Source organism: Triturus cristatus, chromosome 2_1 (assembly GCF_964204655.1).
Source record: "Triturus cristatus chromosome 2_1, aTriCri1.1, whole genome shotgun sequence".
Lineage (NCBI taxonomy): Eukaryota > Metazoa > Chordata > Amphibia > Caudata > Salamandridae > Triturus > Triturus cristatus.
Window position 1 is genome coordinate 1,134,265,710 of NC_140581.1, and position 19,616 is coordinate 1,134,285,325.

The 19,616-nt window shown below is 44.8% G+C and overlaps 1 protein-coding gene across 10 annotated transcripts in view; it reads left to right on the plus strand.

Annotated features, from left to right (window-relative positions):
• Window positions 1-19,616, plus strand: part of WDFY3 (WD repeat and FYVE domain containing 3) — a 1,391,721-nt gene that overhangs the window by 1,272,925 nt on the left and 99,180 nt on the right. For all 10 annotated transcript variants that reach the window (XM_085636566.1, XM_085636564.1, XM_085636563.1 and 7 more), the window contains 2 exons: window positions 10,213-10,392; window positions 11,505-11,687. In XM_085636566.1, coding sequence (XP_085492692.1) covers window positions 10,213-10,392; window positions 11,505-11,687 — 363 coding nt within the window. The remainder of the gene's footprint in view (window positions 1-10,212; window positions 10,393-11,504; window positions 11,688-19,616) is intronic.

Here is a 19,616-nt window from a genome sequence, read left to right on the forward strand (position 1 = left end):
CCGAAATCAACAGAACTCTCCTAAACAAACTCCAAACCATCCAGAACTCCGCAGCCAGACTCGTCCTCAGGACTCCGCGGTATGAACACATGACCCAACATCTACGCGACCTCCACTGGCTCCCTGTCAAGAAGAGGGTTACCTTCAAGCTCCTCACCCACGCCTACAAATTCCTCCACAACATAGGACCCGAATACCTCAACAAGAGAGTCTCCCCCCCCCCCCCCCCCCCCCGAGAGCCTTGAGACGCTCACGGGTGAGTAGCGCGCTTTATAAACCAATCAATCAATAAGGGATCATATGCCTGTTGCATTCTTCTGAGCTGGCTACCCTCGTGTTCCACGCTAGACTTTACCACTGGCAGCTTGGCAACCACGCACTTACTCCTATTGCCTACAACGCCGACAAGCCTGAGTTGCTCACCTTCTCGTCGTAGCGGTGGTCGTCTGGTGTGTTGGCTGGCTGAGGGAAGCGATAGTGCGCTGAAGCGCCCTCTCATCAACCCTGGGCTGATTACCCTGTGCTACGGAGAAACACACAGTGCGTTGCTCCTGCGGACACCTTCTCGCTGGTTGCCCTCTTCTGCAGCGGTCATGGAGAAGCCGGATGGACGCCAGCCTAAGCTGGTGTTCGACACCAAGAGGACGGCTACACCCTTCAATTCAGTGGACTCCCTCCCCCTAAGCGAAGATCAGCCACAACCACAGTCTTCTACCCCTGGTGATGATGTCAAAACGCTGCTTCCCGCTATGCAACATAGTCTCACAGACCTATCGGGGAAAATGGACACCATGAACAGCCGCCTAGATTTTTTAGTTCAAAAGGTGGATAAGCATGATGGGCAGATCGAAGAGGCGGAGCGCCGTATATCGGACACTGTGAATACCACCGCACAGTTACAGCTCCAGGTATCGCAGATGGATAAGCTGCTCAAAGTCATCGCAGCCAAGAACGTAGACCTAGAGGCCCGTAGCCGACGAAATAACATCCGAAAAATTAGCATTTCGGAAAGTACCAACACGGGCCGTATGGAAGACTTTGTTGAGCGCCTCCTGAAAGGTGCATGCAGTGCTGACACTTTCTCCTTGCAGTTTATTGTGGAATGGGCGCATCGATCCCTGGGTCCCCGACCTCTACCAGGCAGTGCACCTCGTCCCATTGTGGCATCGGGACGCGGCGCTCAAATTGGCCCATGAGAATAAACCGCTGCATCTTCCCTGATTTCACCGCTGCAGTGCAGGAGGCGTGGCATAAATTCCTGGTGGTCAGACAGAAGCTTCGGAAGGCGCAGATCGAATATGCTCTCCTATACCCGGCGCATCTGCGAATCTCCTACGAAGGGAAACACTCCATCTTCACCAACCCACAGCACGTGGAAGATTTCCTCAAATCTATCTCCCGAGAGGAGCCTCCAACCTCCGTGAATCCAGGTCTTCATCCCCTACTGCAGTCTGACCCATGTACCGGAACCGCAACCGGGTGCTTCTTTAATGCCTCTTGCACACTCTTTCGTCTGCGGAATCCATGAAATTAAATGCAGGTGGACTCCTGATGTCTGAGTCTGAAGTGACGAACATTCCCAGATTCCAGGGCTTCTGATGGCTCCCAGCGCATGATGGTCAGATAAGTGATGTGCTCAGCACAAGAAGTTTGCATGTTGGGACAGCAGATTCTATACATGGTTTGATAAGTAGAACTGAACTATGCCAAGTACCCCTCCCTCTCTCTCCCCTTATATCCCCATTCCATTGGGTGACTGCTTGCAGTACGAGTGAGGAGGGAGAGAATCGTGACCCACCAGCGGGCCCCCCACACGGTCGATCCCTATGGTTACTTGCATTTCCATTTGTTGGACTCTCTAGAACTGGACTACCATGTCACGTTCTTCTTGGGTGATGGGTGGGCTTTGCCATTCCGGCACGTTTGAGGTGCCGCTGTGGGTGGGTGTGGGATGGGAATTGATTCGATCCTCGTAAATGTCGGCAAATCCTTGCTTATCTTGATAGACCTCAGATACACATTGCCATGCTCCAGGAGACACGCGTTGACCCACGCCGTTCGCCCCGTTTCGGGAGTAAATGGGCTGCGGAGCGAGTGTTCTCCTCTTACTCTACGTACTCTGTGGTACCTTGATTTTAGTTAAAAAGAACACACCCTTTATCCTAGGTGGCACTTTCAGTGACCCTTCTGGTAGAAGCTGCATGCTCTGGGGCACACTGGGTTCACAGTCTCTTTCACTTATTTATTGCTATGGGCCTAACATTGACGACCCAGATTACTTTACTACATTATGGGGACACATCCTTAAGGTGGGATCCACTCACATTATTTGGGGGGGGGGGGGGGATTTTAACACTGCCCTATGCCCTTCAATGGACAGGTCCAATCCTCTTCCTCATCATTACACCAAAACTTATGACACACTGACACGTCTGCTCCCTGATCATGGGCTTATTGACGCTTGGTGTCACGTTCACCCCACTGGCAAGGAAGGCACCTACTACACTACGGCACACGCTTCCTGGTCACGGCTTGACTATTGGATTGTCTCCCGAAGGGTTGCTCCTTGGCTTCTCTCAGCGGAGCATGTGGCCAGGACCCTATCTGATCATGCTCCGGTGTGCATGACAATCGCGCCCCCTAACTCGATTGCCTTCCCACGCACTTGGCGGCTAATGCCGGAAGCGCTATTAGATACTGTCTTCAAAGCAGAACTTGGGGAAGAGATTTCTGATTTCTTTGAGAGGACTAAGGGCACAGTCACCCATATGAGCACACTTTGGAAGGCTTTTAAAGATACGGTGCGGGGTATCTGCATATCCAAAAGTTTTGGAGTCCTAAGAGACATTCACCGCAGCCTGCGCCACCTTGAAGGAGAACTAAGGAGAACTAAAACAACTAGAAAAAGACATGTGGTAAGATGCAACCGGGGCTCAGAATGCTACACTTAGGAACAAACTTTCAGAATACACCACCACAGGTGACCGGAAGGTTTGCTTTCGCGGCAAATACTTCACCGCTCGCAGGTTTGGGGAGGGGGGAGAGACCTGGCAGGGCACTAGCGATAGAAATTCACTTGCCCCGCTTCTCCAATTACATTATGGACATAATAGATAGTTTGGGGACACGCCACCGGGATAGCAACGAAATCTCTATCATTCTCGTAGGTCCATAACCCTGGATTTCGCTCCATTCCTTCAAGATATCACATTGGGATGGTTATGTGATAATCAACAGGAATTCCTGGTGGCCCCCTTTGAGGATGACTAGTTTCGAGCAGCCATAATGCAGATGAAATCGGGCAAAGCCCCTGGTTCTGGCAGCCTTCCCATAGACTTCTACAAGACGTACCTGGATCAATTACTTCCTGTGTTTAGCGAGATATATCTTGAAGCTCTACAGACTCAGATCCTTCCACAATGCGGGAGGCGTTAATTACCTCCCTCCTGAAGCCTGCGGATCACTGCGACTCTTACCGGCCCCTTTCCCTCATTAACACAGACGCTAATATTCTTGCGAAACTTTTAGCTAACCGCCTCAGCTTACTGATGGAGAAACTTGTGCTGCCCGATCAGTCAGGTTTTATCCCCGGGAGAGCGACCTCTCACAACCTCTGTACTCTATTCTCCAAACGGTTCATCCCCAACTCGACCTAGTGGCAGTTTTTTTAGACGCCACAAAGACCTTTGACTCTGTTGAATGGGACTATCTTTTCACTATCCTACAGTGCATGGGGCTTCCTGTAGGCTTCCTAGCATGGATACATCTGCTTTATGCCTCCCCCACGGCACGAGTTCTGATTAATGGCCACTCCTCCGCTTCCTTCCTCCTCACTCGAGGCACCCGGCAGGGCTGCCCTCTATCTGCCCTCCTATTTGCCCATGCCATAGAACCGCTGGTGGTCAAAATCAGGCAGCATCATCAAGAAAAGGCCCTTCCATGCTTTCTTCGCCCAATCCTCATATCCCTGTATGCTGATGATGTTACCCTATATGTCAAAGACTCTCAACAGAACCTCAAACCTCTCCTCCGTGAAGTTGTTAGATTCGGAGGTCTCTCCGGCGTCCATATCAATTGGGCCAAATCTCAACTTTTTCCACTCACACCATCTGTGGTGCGATTCCCCACATACTATCCCATAGAGTGGTGTGATGCCAAGGTGAAGTACTTGGGGATACACGTCACCATTGATTGCGAGGAATTAACGAGGACGTACGTTGGCACGTATCACTAGCAACATCACTTGCTGGAACGCTCTCACCCTTACCCTGGTGGGTCGTATCTCGCTCATTAAAATGGTCATCCTCCCCAAGCTCCTATATTTGTTTTTAAATATCCATTATGACTCGGGCAGACATTTTTTCTCTCAACTTCGCTCGGAACTCATCCAATTAGTTTGGGGTGGTAAACAATCACGCTTGCAGTGGGATACACATACACGACCATACTCCGAGGGGGGTTTGATGTCCGTGATTTAGAGCTGTACTACATATGTGCCCAAGCACATTATGCCCATTATTGGTTCCACCATCCTCGATATACGCCTCACGTCGTAACTGAACACTGACTGTCGGACCCCACCCCGCTGTACGGGGTTATATTGACTACACCCTCACCTCGCGCGTCCTGCCCGACTTCTGTAGATTGTACGGTTGCAGCTTGGCGCCGCATCACTCGCAGTCTTCAAGCCCCCATCTTATATTCCCCACTGCTGCTGCTTACATATCACACAAAGATGCCAGTCCTGCAGAAAGGAGTTTTTCACAAAACCAAAACTAAACATAACATTCATTGCTAGGGTGACCTCTTTCTCAATGGCACGTTCTGCACCATGCGGCAGCTATTTAGGGATACACAGCCCTCCCCATGGACATCTTCCTTTACGTCCACCTGCGTCAGGGTTTCAAAGAATACACTCCCTCATACCCTCAAGAGCCCCCGACTGTTGCTCCACTGCATCATGTACAACGCGTCAGCAACACGTCCCACTTGGTATCCACCCTCTATCATAGCATATACACAGAGATGGTCTAACCCCCCTGTGCTTCCCGTGAGAAATGGGTGGCGGACTTTGGACATGAGGTCACGGACAATGGTTGTATTGCTGCAAACAGACCGACCAAGTTTCTTCCAGTAGTCGGTCACGCATTACTCACTACAAGTTCCTACATCGTCTGTACTATACTCCTGTTGCACTACACAAATACAAACTACGCGAAAAAGACCACTGCGACAGGTATGGGGAGGAAGCAGCCGACTTCCTACACCTTGCATGGGGCTGTAACTCAATCTTCATTTACTGGCAGCTGGTAGTCACCGCGCTGGAATCGATGACCTCACTGCAAATCCCCTGGTCCCCGCTCACCGCACTGCTTGGGTTTGCAGCAGAGGTACCTGCGACATACGGTAAATTTGTCTCATTCACTCTCCTACTAGCCAGGCGACGTGTGGCCTGTAGGTGGGGCCGCGGACGTGCGCCCAAGTTCAAGGATTGGATTGGTGATATGACACTCTGGCAGGACCAAACGTGCACCTATGCTGAACTGCTCCCGCTCTCGTCCCGTCCCCGGGATATCTGGGACCCACTTAAATAATATCTCCTTGAACATTCTATGCAGATGGGTAATGAGCCCTAACTGTCCTTTCCCGCCTGACAATGTACCCCCTGTATACGCATAGTCGACGATTGGTATCTCTCACTTTGACTAACTGGTTTGTCGCCTCACTACTTTGAATTGCTCTACATTGTTTTTGTCTATGAGGTGTGGCTGAAATGTACAACTGAAGCAATTGCCTTGTGTATCAGAAATAGTTTGTGGCCTTTAGAGGACTCCATGGTCACTGGTGTGCTTATACATGTCTCTCTAATATCGCTGTCATACTGGTATATGCATTCTCATTGCTTATGATTGTGATTATTCTGCTTGCTAATATGAAAATTCAATAAACAAATAACAAAATAAACATCTGGCAAGACCATGGCCCATTTAGGCCGACGACCTAGGATTTAAATTTTCACTACTTTGGGAATGGGAAGATTTCTTCTGTGGGCCCCAGGGAAAAGATGCAGACAATGGGCTATAATCACTACGGCGGTCCCATAGTACCTCAAAGATATTAAGTAAATGCATCAAGGTAGGTGATGCATTTACTTTTATGAGGGAAAGATTAAAATCATAAATAATAGAGTTCATCTATTCACCCTGCATCGAGTGGCTAATATGAGAAGCATTAAATAAAATGGTCTCCGGTGTGCTACACCCTAAGAAGCAACACCAGGTGCAAAGGTGCAGATTAAAATCGCCCACTAACATAACTATAGTGCAAACACCATTTGTAAAAATAAATCTCTCCAAAAAGTCTCTAAGTGAACGTACATGATCTAGATGGCACTGCTGAGAATTAGTATTATAAAGAATAAGCATTCGCAATCTACTTGAAGTGGGAAATAGAAGACTGCAGCCAGGTTGTTTGAGCCAGTATTAATCATCTCAGCTGTGCAATCCAAATTCTAAGCCGTCAAAATATGGCGGCCACCACTGGCCCTCATATATATATAAGAAGTGGCAGGGATGGAGAAAAAACAATTGCCATCCAAAAATAAGTTATTGCCAACATTCCAAGTTTCTTGAAAACAAATTATATTGAATTTCTTTCAGAAAAGCGGGAAACTCTCATCTACTATTTTATCCATCAAGCAGGCTATATTCCAAAACAATAAATTTAATATGTTAGCAGAGACTGCGTTTAGTGTTACAACACATAGATATGGTTTATGATTATAGAGGGCAGTAAGTCATTACTGGCCAAGGCGCTTAAAGTTGTGAATCTGTTAAAAGTGGATACTTCAAAGGCTGGCCTATTAGATATACTACTAGCCACATGGATCGCATCAATAGCCCACTTTCCAGGGTCACTAAAGCTAATCTAGAGGGAGGGCCAGAATACCAGAAAAAGCCCCATGCTTGGGTGACAGATTGGATAACAAGTGACCAACCATGATCACATTGTTAAAGTTCACCACAATGCAGTCCTCTTCTAGGTTTTTAGGATGACTGGCTAGTCATGGTGCTTCCCTGACCATATTAAATCGGTTGAACAAATGAGTGTTACTTCCCAAGCGCCCATTAGTCCAATGTACTACCTTATTTCTAAGCTGTGAAAAATGTTTGATGGAATTTTATTTCAAGGGAGGGACCTTAGCCAGAACAAGAACATAGGGTGTGGCTGCAGTTTGTAAACTAAAACAATAAGGTACCGGTAATAATTTGTCATCACTGACTGGCCCCCTACTAACAGCACCAGCAGCAGATTTGCTTTTAAAAATGAACTGGTGGCCCGCCTTGAACCGAATAGGACTATGGCTTGGTGGCATGCTAGAAGCAGAATTGCTCTACATGAGAGCAGTAGTTAGGTCAGATTCTCCATTATTGACCCCTCGAGGACCTCCAGAGTGTGCCAAGTAGTTGGAGGCTTGAATAGCATTGTTAGCCGACAACTGGGTGCCAGGCAAAACAAAGTCAGGTCTATCTGTAGGTTTCTGCATGACCACGATACCTAGAAAATTAGTGTTGGCAAAGCACCTAAAATGCTCGGTTAGCGTGGTGATGGCACTTTCGATTCTAGTGAGTCTTTGATTACACAATGCAAAATAGTTTGCCACCAGAGATTCCAGTTTTACAGTCAATTTATCTAACAATACATCCAGCCACTCGTTCGAGCCTGGTGGTGCCCCCACTCTACCTATTGAGGGTACTATGTGCTCCTTACTTGAAGAACCCCCAATCTTTGTCTTTACAGTGGGCGGGTAAACAAAGGGACCGTTGCAGCCCGGCCCATGCACTACAGCAAGTCATTAAAGCATGCGTATTATCAGCCACCGGAGTACAGTCGTGATCTTTTCAGAAACCACCATATTGTCCACATTACACCCAGCTGGACCTTTGGCCTGCACACCCAACCCAAGCACCACTTTTACTGCACTGATCTCCTCTGTAATAGCCCCAACAGCTGAAGTAAACAATGTCATAATGCTTGAGCCATTGCAGGGGCACTTGACATCACCATGGGTAGAAGTGGACTTGCGCTTACCCATATCCTCGAGATCCAGTGCTCCGAGCTAAGAGAAAAGGCGCATCCCGGTTGTTCTTGATGGGGGAATATGGCCCGCTCTTGGCCCGGAAATGCACCAGGCGCGTCCTGTACTGCGAGCTCCAGATGTGCTTAAGTATCTCCTTTCCCCGCCTCCAAGACAAGTGGGATTATGGGCCTTTTGGCCCTGGCTCCAGCATGCAAGTGGAAAGCATGTTGAACGGGTGCGCAAAAGTGCATCCCACGCTGCAGGCTCCAGGCACGCTTAAGTATCTCCTCTTCCCGTCTCCATGACCAGCGGGATTATGGGCCTTGTGGTCCTTGCCTCAGCAGTCAAGTCGCAACTGGCAGGCAAAACAACGTCCCGCACAGCATTCTCCAGGTGCTTAGGTACCTTCTCTCCCAGCCTCCAATACCAGTGGGATTATGGGACTAGTGGTCCTGGCCCAAGCAGGTAACAACTGGCAGGAAAAAGTGTGTCCTTTGCAATTACTTTAGAGACTGTGGGCACCCTAAATCTATAAATAACCAACATATGTTTAGCACTCTCGCCCCCCCACACACACACACTCTCCTGAGATGTCAGGGAAACACAGATGTGGACCACACATTGGAAGGGGTAAATTCTTCTATAAAGGAGACTCCAGCGTATTATCATTTTGTAATTATAAATGCATTGTCCTAGCCAGCAATTTGAGGGAAGGGAGGCTGCCTAGCTTACACCAATAGATTGATTAAGCACTACAGAAATACAAAAATGTACAGTTTTGTACTGTCCACATAGTCCTGAGTTTGATATTTCATCAGATGAACAATGCACTGTAAACAGTTATTATGTCACAGTTTAGATATCTGCGCTAATATTTCATAATTGAATAGGCAGACTAAATTGGATTATGGCTGTAACAAATATGTGCAGGTTTTCCTAGGGAATTCAGTCAGCACAACATTTTTTAATCTGCATTCCAAGCTTTATGTGCGTCAGTTATAGAAATGCAACACAATAATCTGACAATGTTAAAAAATGAAGATACAAATCGATAAAAAAAAAAAAGAAAATACCTCCTTCTTCCCTGCACTGAGATATCGATGTGTGGTTTACACCAGTACATGAACCTTAATGTAAAATAATCCTTTCACAGAGATGTGCCAACATCACTCCAGTAAATTGGCTAAATTAATACAAAAGCCAATTAAAAGCATGAATATTTATAAACATCTGATGGTATATCCTATTAGTCTGCAATCCAGCAACTGGTTAACAAGTTTTAAATAAAAAACAAATGCTAGATAAGGACCTTTATGATGGCATATATTATTGGTAAAATTTGAAGCTGGAGTCTGTATGGTAAGAAGTTCTCAGTATATATTAACCAGGAAGTCCGTTCATTAAAAAAACAATGCACAAGAGCTTGACATACTTGCCTGAAAAAAGGTGTGATAGCCTGACATATTATATTTACCAAGCAGTCATCCAACTGCATGGCTGCCTTATTTAAAGTGGCAGCAGTTTTTCCCTTATTTACATTTTGAGATGAATTTATGTACATTTATACAGATGTAATCGATCAGCAATTCATTAAAATAGTTGTTCCACAAGCAAACTCCACTTTTACTTTTTACTGAAAAGGCGTTCTTTTAATGTTGCAGAAAAGATATTGTATATGAGAAGGATATCTGTTTACAATAACTGTACAAAGTGGCTACTTCAGAAGCCCAAATGCACCATGGGCAACAGGCTTCATTGCTGTCATTTTCCAGATGAGAAAGAATTGCTGCTCGAGATAGTATAACACTTTGCCTCACGCTGCACACCACAACTCCCACATTGTTAGGTGGCTAACTGATTTAAAAATACTTTCATCACTGTCTCGTACACCGTAAACCTCTTACTTTACTGCACTTGATAGTCAACAGGCTTGGGCGCAAAAAATGTGTAATGACAGGTTTGTGGGTTGAGTTTTTACTTTTTGGGTAGTGTTTTAATTTCTATGTAAATATTCCCTCAGAATTTAATTTTGCTCAATTTCCATCAGGATGAAACCATAAGTCTCCTGTCACAATGAGGATATGTTTTTGTCTAAGTGTCACTACATGTATTTTGTGTTTTTCTTACCACAGGCACTGCTAGGCCACACTGACACAGTGACTTGTGTAACAACATCGCTCGCCTATCACATCGTGGTCAGCGGGTCACGGGACCGCACCTGCATCATTTGGGATTTAAATAAGTTAGCATTTGTAACGCAGCTCCGAGGTCACCGAGCTCCAGTGTCAGCCCTCTGTATCAATGAATTAACGGTAAGAAGATTCAGTTCCACAGTGGAATCAAATCAAGATTGACCACTGTTTTTCTTTCTGTAGGTTTACATTTGAGCTCTGCACTCTGTCACCATCTTTGAGTTTGTTAAATAAATGTAGTTCACCTGGTATGTTAAATAATATGGTTCATCTTACTATGTTTTCATGCAATTTGTAATAATTTACAAATGGACTAGTACTGTACATTTTTTGTGCAATCTGGCATAGCCAACCTGGATTTCAAATAAGTATAAATCAGCTCTCCCATACTGAGGCCCACTTCAGTCACAGTTTATAGTTGCATTTGAAGCACACATATTAGTTCACAGGAGTCTGGTATCCAAGGGCAGTACGACCGGTTGTAAGGAAGAAGCAGAATTAATGACACAAGACTACGTAGAGCTAGGGCCATTCAAACTTTTGGGGTATTTCAGATCCATCTGGTACTTATTTTTCTTAGATTTATGCAAACTCCGAAATCATACAAGTACTTTTGGTGGTCACAATCCATTTTTCATTTTGGTGTGCCCCTTACAAGATGTTCCTGAGACTATGTTGCTATACCTTACTTTCGAAGATGCTTCTCCATGTGAATCTCCTTCCTGTAGTTCTTCAAGCAGCACCAACAATATTCAAGGAGGGAGGGACCTGGTAGCCTGTGCCGGTAGCTCCCTAGTGGGGTAAGACATCTATCCACAGCTCTCATCTGTGAATCTAGATCCAGGGTAGAGTTTAGTGAAACTCTTGCTATGATGTCATTTTTAAACTTGTCTTTTGCCTTCCTTCTTCTTTTTTTAAATAATTTCTGATAGTTTGAGATAAGTGGTGTGGTTGATCTGAGATCGGGAGAATTTTTCTAAGATGATCTCTAGAGCTTTGAGATGCATTATATTGTTCCCAAATGTGTCCTTAAAATGGGAAACCGTCTGTTTCTGAAAGGCTTTAATGTGTCACCGTCTGTATTTCAAAAATTCATCATGTACATTGTTTACATTTTTCCCTCAACAATAGTCATGACATTTCTGAAAATTGTAATGACTCTTAATGTACATACTATGACTTCACAATTAATACTGCTTTTGGATTTAATCTGATTTTCTTTCATGCCTTAGGGGGATATTGTGTCATGCGCTGGCACTTACATCCATGTGTGGAGCATCAATGGGAACCCAGTTGTGAGCGTAAATACCTTCACCGGAAGGAGCCAACAAATCTTGTGCTGCTGCATGTCAGAGATGAACGAATGGGATACCCAGAACGTCATTGTAACAGGGCATTCGGATGGGGTAGTCAGAGTAAGTACGAAATGAATGGGGGAAGTTGGTATCTTACCTAAATGTATCTTCTAAAACACGAGTGCTATGCATATATTATTTTCAGAAACATATCTAGCACATTCTCTTTGACCTGATCACCAGATTATGTTCTGTAGTGTGGAGAATAAATACATTGTAAATGGCAGAACTCCAGAACCGGTTATGTGTGTTTACCAACAATCAACATTAATTAAGTCTTGCAGAAAAGCTAAGCAATTTAATTTGTTTGCAAAAAGAGCGTCAGAGGCATGCTGGTCCATTTCCAGGCAAATATGGGGTTGGAGGAACCAGTATGGGTTTCATTGTAGAAGGTGCTTTTTTGTGAAATGTCATTTGTCAGAAAAACAGTAGGCTAATGACTTCTGCAAAACGTAATACTAAAGAGATAACATTTCAACATTACACCCGCACAGTTACTAAATCCAGCTCCCCAGCCTTGAATATAGACTGAGAAAACTCTTGAGTGACACAGGCTTTTGCTGCTATATCTTGAATAACTTTCCCTACTATTGAAGCTTGGTCAAATAGGACACAGGGAAACCTATCTAAGGCTGGAGGACAGGGCTGGATGATTTTGGATATCCTCAACCTTTTGTTAATTGAATAATGCTCTGCCAGAATCTGAAGTAATTATATATTTTGTGATTTTATATTCAGAACTGCATTTAAATCCTAGCCACTTTTGCTATCACGTTTACAAAATGGTGCCGAAAAAATATTTTGGATTCATTTTAGAATAACATTTCTTGGAGAGAGAACATCTTTAAATCCCTTTTATTTGATATTGATATTTGATCACTATGCTTTCTTCCTCAGTATGAAAGCCAAGAAAGTCACCTCACAGTTCCAAATCCCTGCCACCATACTCCCAAAGTTACAAGCGGATGTTTTTGGGCTAATTGCACACCACTGTTGGAGCAGAAAATGTATGAATCCACTGAAGCATGAAACAATATGGAGACATTTGTAGTGTATCAACTTAAAACAGGAGTCTCTGGACCTCTCTTGTGACAACATGCTTTAGTTACTTGCATTCTACAAGGGATCTACTAAAATGTGACCTAATTTTCACCCATCATTTTAAAAGTACTGGCAGAATATTTTTATATAACTGAGAAACTCTTTTGTTTAGTTTTACCCAGAAGCCTCAAAGCTGCTCCTATGGTAAATTTGGAAACCCCAGCATATGTTAATCCGTTATCCCTGCTGAACCCTCTTTACTGTGCAGAAGTTAGTGATCCCCTGAAGGGCCTCACCCCTTAAGTTGCCAATAATATCTCGGGAACTGTTCAAAAAAATGATTTTGCCACCAATACCTGCTGAGTGTCAGAACCTCAAACGGCCTGAAAGCTGCATTGAGTTAATAACTTGTAGGTGGACATTCTTTTACATGCATTCAAACTCTTGTTTTCATTTGTCATATAACTCGGTGTGTCCTCATTTTCATTAAATGGGCATACTAAAATAAATTGCATTGGCCCCACTTGACACAGTGAGTTAGACTATAACTGACTTTTTCACATTTAGCCTGCTGTCCCTGAAACTCTACCTACTCTCTGCCAGCTACTACTTGTGGTGTGTAGAAAACTGTTGTGGGTTCATTGAGTGTTTTAAGGCAATAGACTAGGAAATAGAAACCCAGGGTTTGGGGTTCACCTAGAAGTAAAGTGGTGAAAGGTAGCCTGGAGAGGAGGACATTTGAGAGAGATGCAGGGAGAAAGGGTTTGGTGGGGCTGAGGAAGAGCAAAATATAGTGGACATGGATGTCATGAAGCTATGTGGGTGCTGAAGTGATGTTTATAAAGGGTTTCTTCTTACTCAGAAGACTCATCATGTAAGAGTCCAAAGCCGACCTTATTGTGAGAGTGTAAGAAGCTGGCTCTTTATATAGAGGACTGAAACGAGGTACACTGTGTAAAGAGTCCAGGCAGACTCACACTGGTTTAAGGAGGCACAAATAATAACCCAAACGCTGTCTTTATGGTAGTGTGGAGGAACAGTTAGGCTTATAGGAGGGTAGTGCTCAGCATTTGTTGACACACACACAGGCAATAAATGAGACACACACTCACGAATAAATCCGAGACTAATTTACAAAAATAAGTTGTAATTATATGTACATTTTGATACCAAGAACTTGGTTATCATGTAAATACTTTTTAGGTCGAGCCTGGACAGCGCATGCGCTGCTCTGCAAAGTATGCTGTATTTGAGTATGAAGTTAAAGCCCCGCCCACTCTCCACCCCTATTTGTCATTGGCTTGTGTCATTTTCCTCCGTAAATGCTGGCTTCTGATTCGTTAATAGGCTTGTTAGTCCCTCCTTAGAATCGCCTCGTCTTCATTTGTAACCTCCCAGGAGGACTGACCCTTTTACTTCTGTTGTCATACAGTATGTCTCATTTAGTCTGTTAGCACTATTTTTTTTAATGAGTTTCTCCTTCTGCAGGCAGGACCTGCTTTCCTGCAGCATTCAGCGTGCCATGCGCGCTTTCCACGCAGCCCCGGACAATGGCGGACGCTTCTTTGAAATGAAATGGGTCTTCCATTTACAAGAGCTTTAGCTATTAGCATTGTAAATGAAAATGCCTTTTATTTATGTATTAATTATCAAAACAGATAAATAAAAGGCATTGTCATTTACAATGCCAATAGCATAAGCTCTTGCAAATGCAAGACCTATTGCATTGCAAATGCTTGTTGAAATATGGATTTTAGTAGGTAAGTAAAATGTTCACTTAACTGCGTCTTTACGCCCAATGCTTTCCTATGGGAGAAAAGGCATGTATAGCATACAGTTATTTACGTTCGGTTTCTGGGGGTCTCCTTCAAGATATAGGGTCGTAGCAGGGAGCCAAAGCCCAAAGTACCACCAGAAGTTACTCGTTACCTGCCCTGGGGCTTCCGGTTGCAGAGGTGCAGGTCGGATTGGTAGTTGTGTAGTTGTGTGCGCCACGCCGTTAGAAAGAAGGGTGGCCACCTGGAAACAGGCTGCAGAGGGGAACTTGGGGAGAAGTCTGGGAGCTCCCAATTGGGGCTTGGGTCAGAAGGGTCCAGGTGACAAGTGAGAACAGTCGATTCATCAGTACCTGGGCTGGGGTGTTCGGGTTCAAAAAGGTTAGCTGGGCTCTGTGCATCCTGGACCCTTGCGGTTGTCGGTCTCGCCAGTTGAGGGTGCAAAAATAAGGACTGCTGGGCCACTCTGGAAGTGGGTCTCTGCGGTGCTGACGTCCCTCGACAGCGGCTTTGTTTCGGAGTCCCGACCCCACTCTCACGGTCTAGGCTTGCTGTAAGAGGTCTGATACCCTTGGTATTGGTCCTGTGCACTCTGGTTGGTTCTGGTGTCCTCTCACTTGGTGGGGGGACAGATCTGACCTTCAGGAGCACATGTTCCTCCTCCTGGGGGGCTGCTGTGTTGGGCTGGTCAGCGAGTGGCAACTCAGTAGACCGGACTTTGCGTTTCAGTGCCTGCGGACTGCAGAGGAGAAGCTCCTCTACTCCAAGGGAGATTGCTGACAATTTGCAAAGAGCCTGCAGTCTCCCAGAGTTCTTGGAAGCTGGTCAGCTGCAAGACAAGTCCGGTTGTTGAGACTGGAGACAGGCAAGGTTTGGCACCAAACGTCCACAGCAAGTCTACTGTTCTTTCTTTTCTTGCAGCTCTTCTTTGTCCTCCATTCTTGAACCATCAAATCTAAGTTTCTGGTGTCAGGGATGCCACCCAAATACTCAATTTTGGGGTGTTACAGAGAGCGACAGGTAATAGTCAATTGGCTACTTACCTTTAGGGTGTTTACACGCTCTATATGACCGCTTCCTGTGGGAAGTGGACATAGCCCTGACCCAGAGAGCCTAATTCCACCAAAACTAAAATGGTGGAATTCTAAAAGTTGTGTTCACATCAGGTAGCCCACCTTAGGGATGGCACTAGCCTGAGAGGGGAACACATGTCCTGACCAGCTAATTTTCCCACCTGTCCTGGTGCCAAGATGGGCCCGGGTCAGAGGATGCCATTTCCCTGGTCTGGGGAATCCTTGGGTCACATATCAAAAGCAGCAGAGGCCTTTGAAGCCTCCTGTCTTGATGTGCTGATCACTTAGCCATCCTGCTTGGAGGAGGTGACAGTACCTCTGGACGGAGCAGGCATTGTTTTTGGGCTCTCACCTGCAGGGGGTCTGTCTGACGTGGCAGTCTGCTCTACACCAGTTAGCCAGCACACTAGTAGTCTGTAGGTTTTCAGAGGGTACCTCTAAGGTGCCCTCTGGGTGCATGTATTAATAAATCCATCACTGGAATCAGTTTGGGTTTATTAATATGAGATGTTTGATACCAAACATCTCTCGTTTCAGTGAAGCCATCATGTCGCTGTGAAACTCGTAAATACCAGTGCCCAGCACATGTTCTCAAAATGGCTTCCCTGGTCACTTGTAATATCTAAACATCGACTTAGACATCACAGGGGCATATCTGCTGATGCAAATATGTCCACACATGAAGTATAGTGCACCCTGCCTTAGGGCTGTAAGGCCTGCTGTAGGGTTGACCGTGCCATACTGCATGCAGTGTCTGTGGGCATGGCTCACAGGAGGTGTGCCATGTCTTGCCTTCACTTTTCTCTGTACCATGGCATGGAGCCTGCAATAGCAGTTTGCATGTTGGGTCTGAGGGGTCCCTTAGGGTGGCACAATACATGCTGTTGCCCTTAGGGATCCTCTTCAGCCTCCTTGCCCTAGGTACCAGGGGTACTAGCTACTAGAGACTTGTAAGTACGGCCAAAGGTATTGCCAATTTGTGAAACAATTGTACAGTTTTAGGGAACGAGATCTGGTACTGGGATCCTAAATAGCAGGAACCTAGTGCATTTTCTGTCAAAATTGCATCAGATACCAGGCAAAAACTGGGGGTGAACTTGTCAAAAAGTGACACTTTCCTAAAGAGAGGATTAATTTCATAAGATAGGCACGTCCAGAATAAAGGCAGAGGCAGAGATATGATCTTAGATGATAAAGCACCCAGAAATAAGCAGGGAGCTCTGTTGTTGCAGTGTAAACGGAATTCATGTCTCTCTTTAATAGCCAAAACGTTGATCTGTATTTGTTACTGCATGACTGTGGTGGACAAAGACTGCATCTCTGAACCTTCATCTGGCCTAAGGAGTGGAAGTAGGTAGGCGGGACCCTCTGAGCTTGTGATGAGTTATAAAGCACTCAGCCTTCCCGCTGCACAGGAGAACTTTCATCCATGTTTGTTGCTGCATGGCTGGGGTAGAAGGAGACTACATTTCCTACTCTGCATGGTGTCTGTGTAAGAGAAGGAGGGAAGTGGGACCCTTCCAGCTTGTGTTGCACTATAAAGCACTGTCAGCCTTCCATCTGAAGAAGACGCACCCAGGCAAGAGCAGGCCCCTCTGCTGCTCGCTCTTTAACTATAGGCAAGTGTAAGTTAACCCTCAACCAGCCCATATCTACAGCTGATACAAAAACACTACACCGCTGCAACCATCAACTCCTTTCTGGAAAAGGTAGTTGTAGTTTTAGCAAACTTACCTACCATAAACTTGAATTTGGAAATCGCTTCCCCAGGTGCCTATCAATAAATCCTGCTAGTAATAACACCATTACCATCATGGCAGATGTTCATGGGACTCTTGATGAGCCAATTACTCTAGGTTGCCCAAAACGGGATTCTGGTGTTAACATCACAACCAGATGGAGGAAACCAGTTAACCCCATTTGCACCCAGGCCTGTGATACGTTAGATCTTTCAGTTTGGGTAGACAAGCTAGTATCTGCGGTTAACCTGCTTGTTAATAAAATAGTTGATAAATTAACTTCAGTTGACGATCGGCTTGTGTATATCCTGTGACTTAATTTGATCACTTTAATACAACTATCAAGTCATATAGGGACATGATAGCGACTATAATTCCAAGCTAAATTACATTTTACCATATTGTTGCACTCCTGTCACCCCCTCCTTTTAGAAGTTTGCCAAAAGTAATGCTTCTGGTGAAGCCATCCCTGTTGTTCCCACTGGGTGTTCATCTAATCACGGGTCTCAATCGATTAAGACTCCAGTCTCCTCTAATTAAAGATATAGCTTGCATATTTTGCACTTGCCCCTAGAAGCAACTTCGTATGCTATTGTATGAAATGTTTACCCCCCCCCACTCTGCCCATAGTTAATTCCAACACTAAAGATGTTTTCAATCTGATCCTAAACAGAGTTTTTCATTGGATCAACTCATACTTAGCTTAGTATGATAATACTAGAATTGCACATTGTGTTGTTAATATGATTACGAGAGAGTTGGCTGGGTTGGTTATTATGGTAAATGTGTTACTAGGGCTTGCATTGTCATTAAGAAGCCTATGTTGGTGGCACAATTGTGGCACATTTGAAGCTCAATTTGGGCAAAATTTATTTTGTGCCCAGTTCTATACAAAGCGTACTTGTTGGGTATTTTTCTACAATCTCAATCCTTCACCTATGGATTATAAGTCTTGTTCGCCTCTTAAATGATCTTTTGAACTGAGACTTCGTAGTGAAGCAGTAATTATTAATGGAAGACAACTTTGCAGGAAACCGATGTGCCCTGATTATATTTTGCATATGATCATATCTCAGGCTCTCCCTTTCGAAATCTGAAATAATTTCTGTTAGCATAAGCTGAAGCCATCTTGGTTGTGGCATCCATTTTGTTGGCTTTGTAATTCTCCCATCCTCTGCTGCTGGTCTTTTTCCCTGCCTGTGCTGTCTATTTTAGTTAACTTCCTGACTCAGCTAAAAGCAATATGCATGTTAAGAGTTTGTAGCTGCCAGAATACCTGGTCTCAGACTCAACTGTCAATCATTTACTGCTGCCATAAGAACTCCTGCTCCCCCTCCCACTTTGCTGACTAAGTGATCTCCCATCTGCCCATGTTTGTCAGTAACTATTCCTGTGTAGGCCTGTACCTTCTATTTGTATCCACATGCTTATCAATGCAGAAAAAGCTGTATATAAGGCCTGTGTTCTGTGACTTCAATGTACTATCTCAGGCAGCACTCGAGAGTGCTGTGTGGACGTAGTCCCACTCATGAGTGATTAATAAACTTCTTATTTGAATTCCAGCTTCAGTGCCAATCTCTATTTTGTTGGTCTAAGGACCCGTGGACAGAGAAGGGTGGATCCTGCACCGGTGTGCTCATTAAAAGGCACATTTCCACATCCCTTTGTTCCTGATATGCCTATCTTGTAAAATTAATCTTCTCATAATTAGGTCAGTTTATGACATTTAGTTGGAATTATTAGTTACACCTTTGGTGTCCCCTTATCTATTGGCCATGCCTATAAAGAAAACAAATGGTTTGATAACAATTGTGGCAAAGCTAATCGGAAACAGAGGGCTGCTCTGAATAAACAAGTTTATAGAGACCCCAATTACACCCCGATGTGTAGAACTGATTTATAAATCCTGTTTGCATACGAGGATGATCACTTTACAAGAGAAATCGTGGGCTGAGCATTGATTCTGCTAATGGTGTCTCAGCTGTACTCTGTAAGGTGGTGAATGACCAGTTTTCCAGTAGGTGTTCCCATGAGGGACGATTCCCTGCTCATATCAATGCAGAGAGATGGAGGGGACATTTAAAAGATAACATGTTTGAATGCCAGAGTACGGTGTGGTTTGAATAGGGAGTCATCCGATTGTTTAGAGCTACAGAATGGGGCTAATCAGGACTGTATATTTGCTCTGTCTGTTCTTTTTCATATTATACACCAATCAGTCTAGAGACTGAGATAATGGGGGCAGGGTCCCATGTTCCTGTACTTGAAGAATTTCTATACTTCCTTACACCACAAAAGTAGGCGTAATAGCCGGGAAACCAGTGGACTAAAAGGCCTGATTTATTTGTATATTACTTTTAT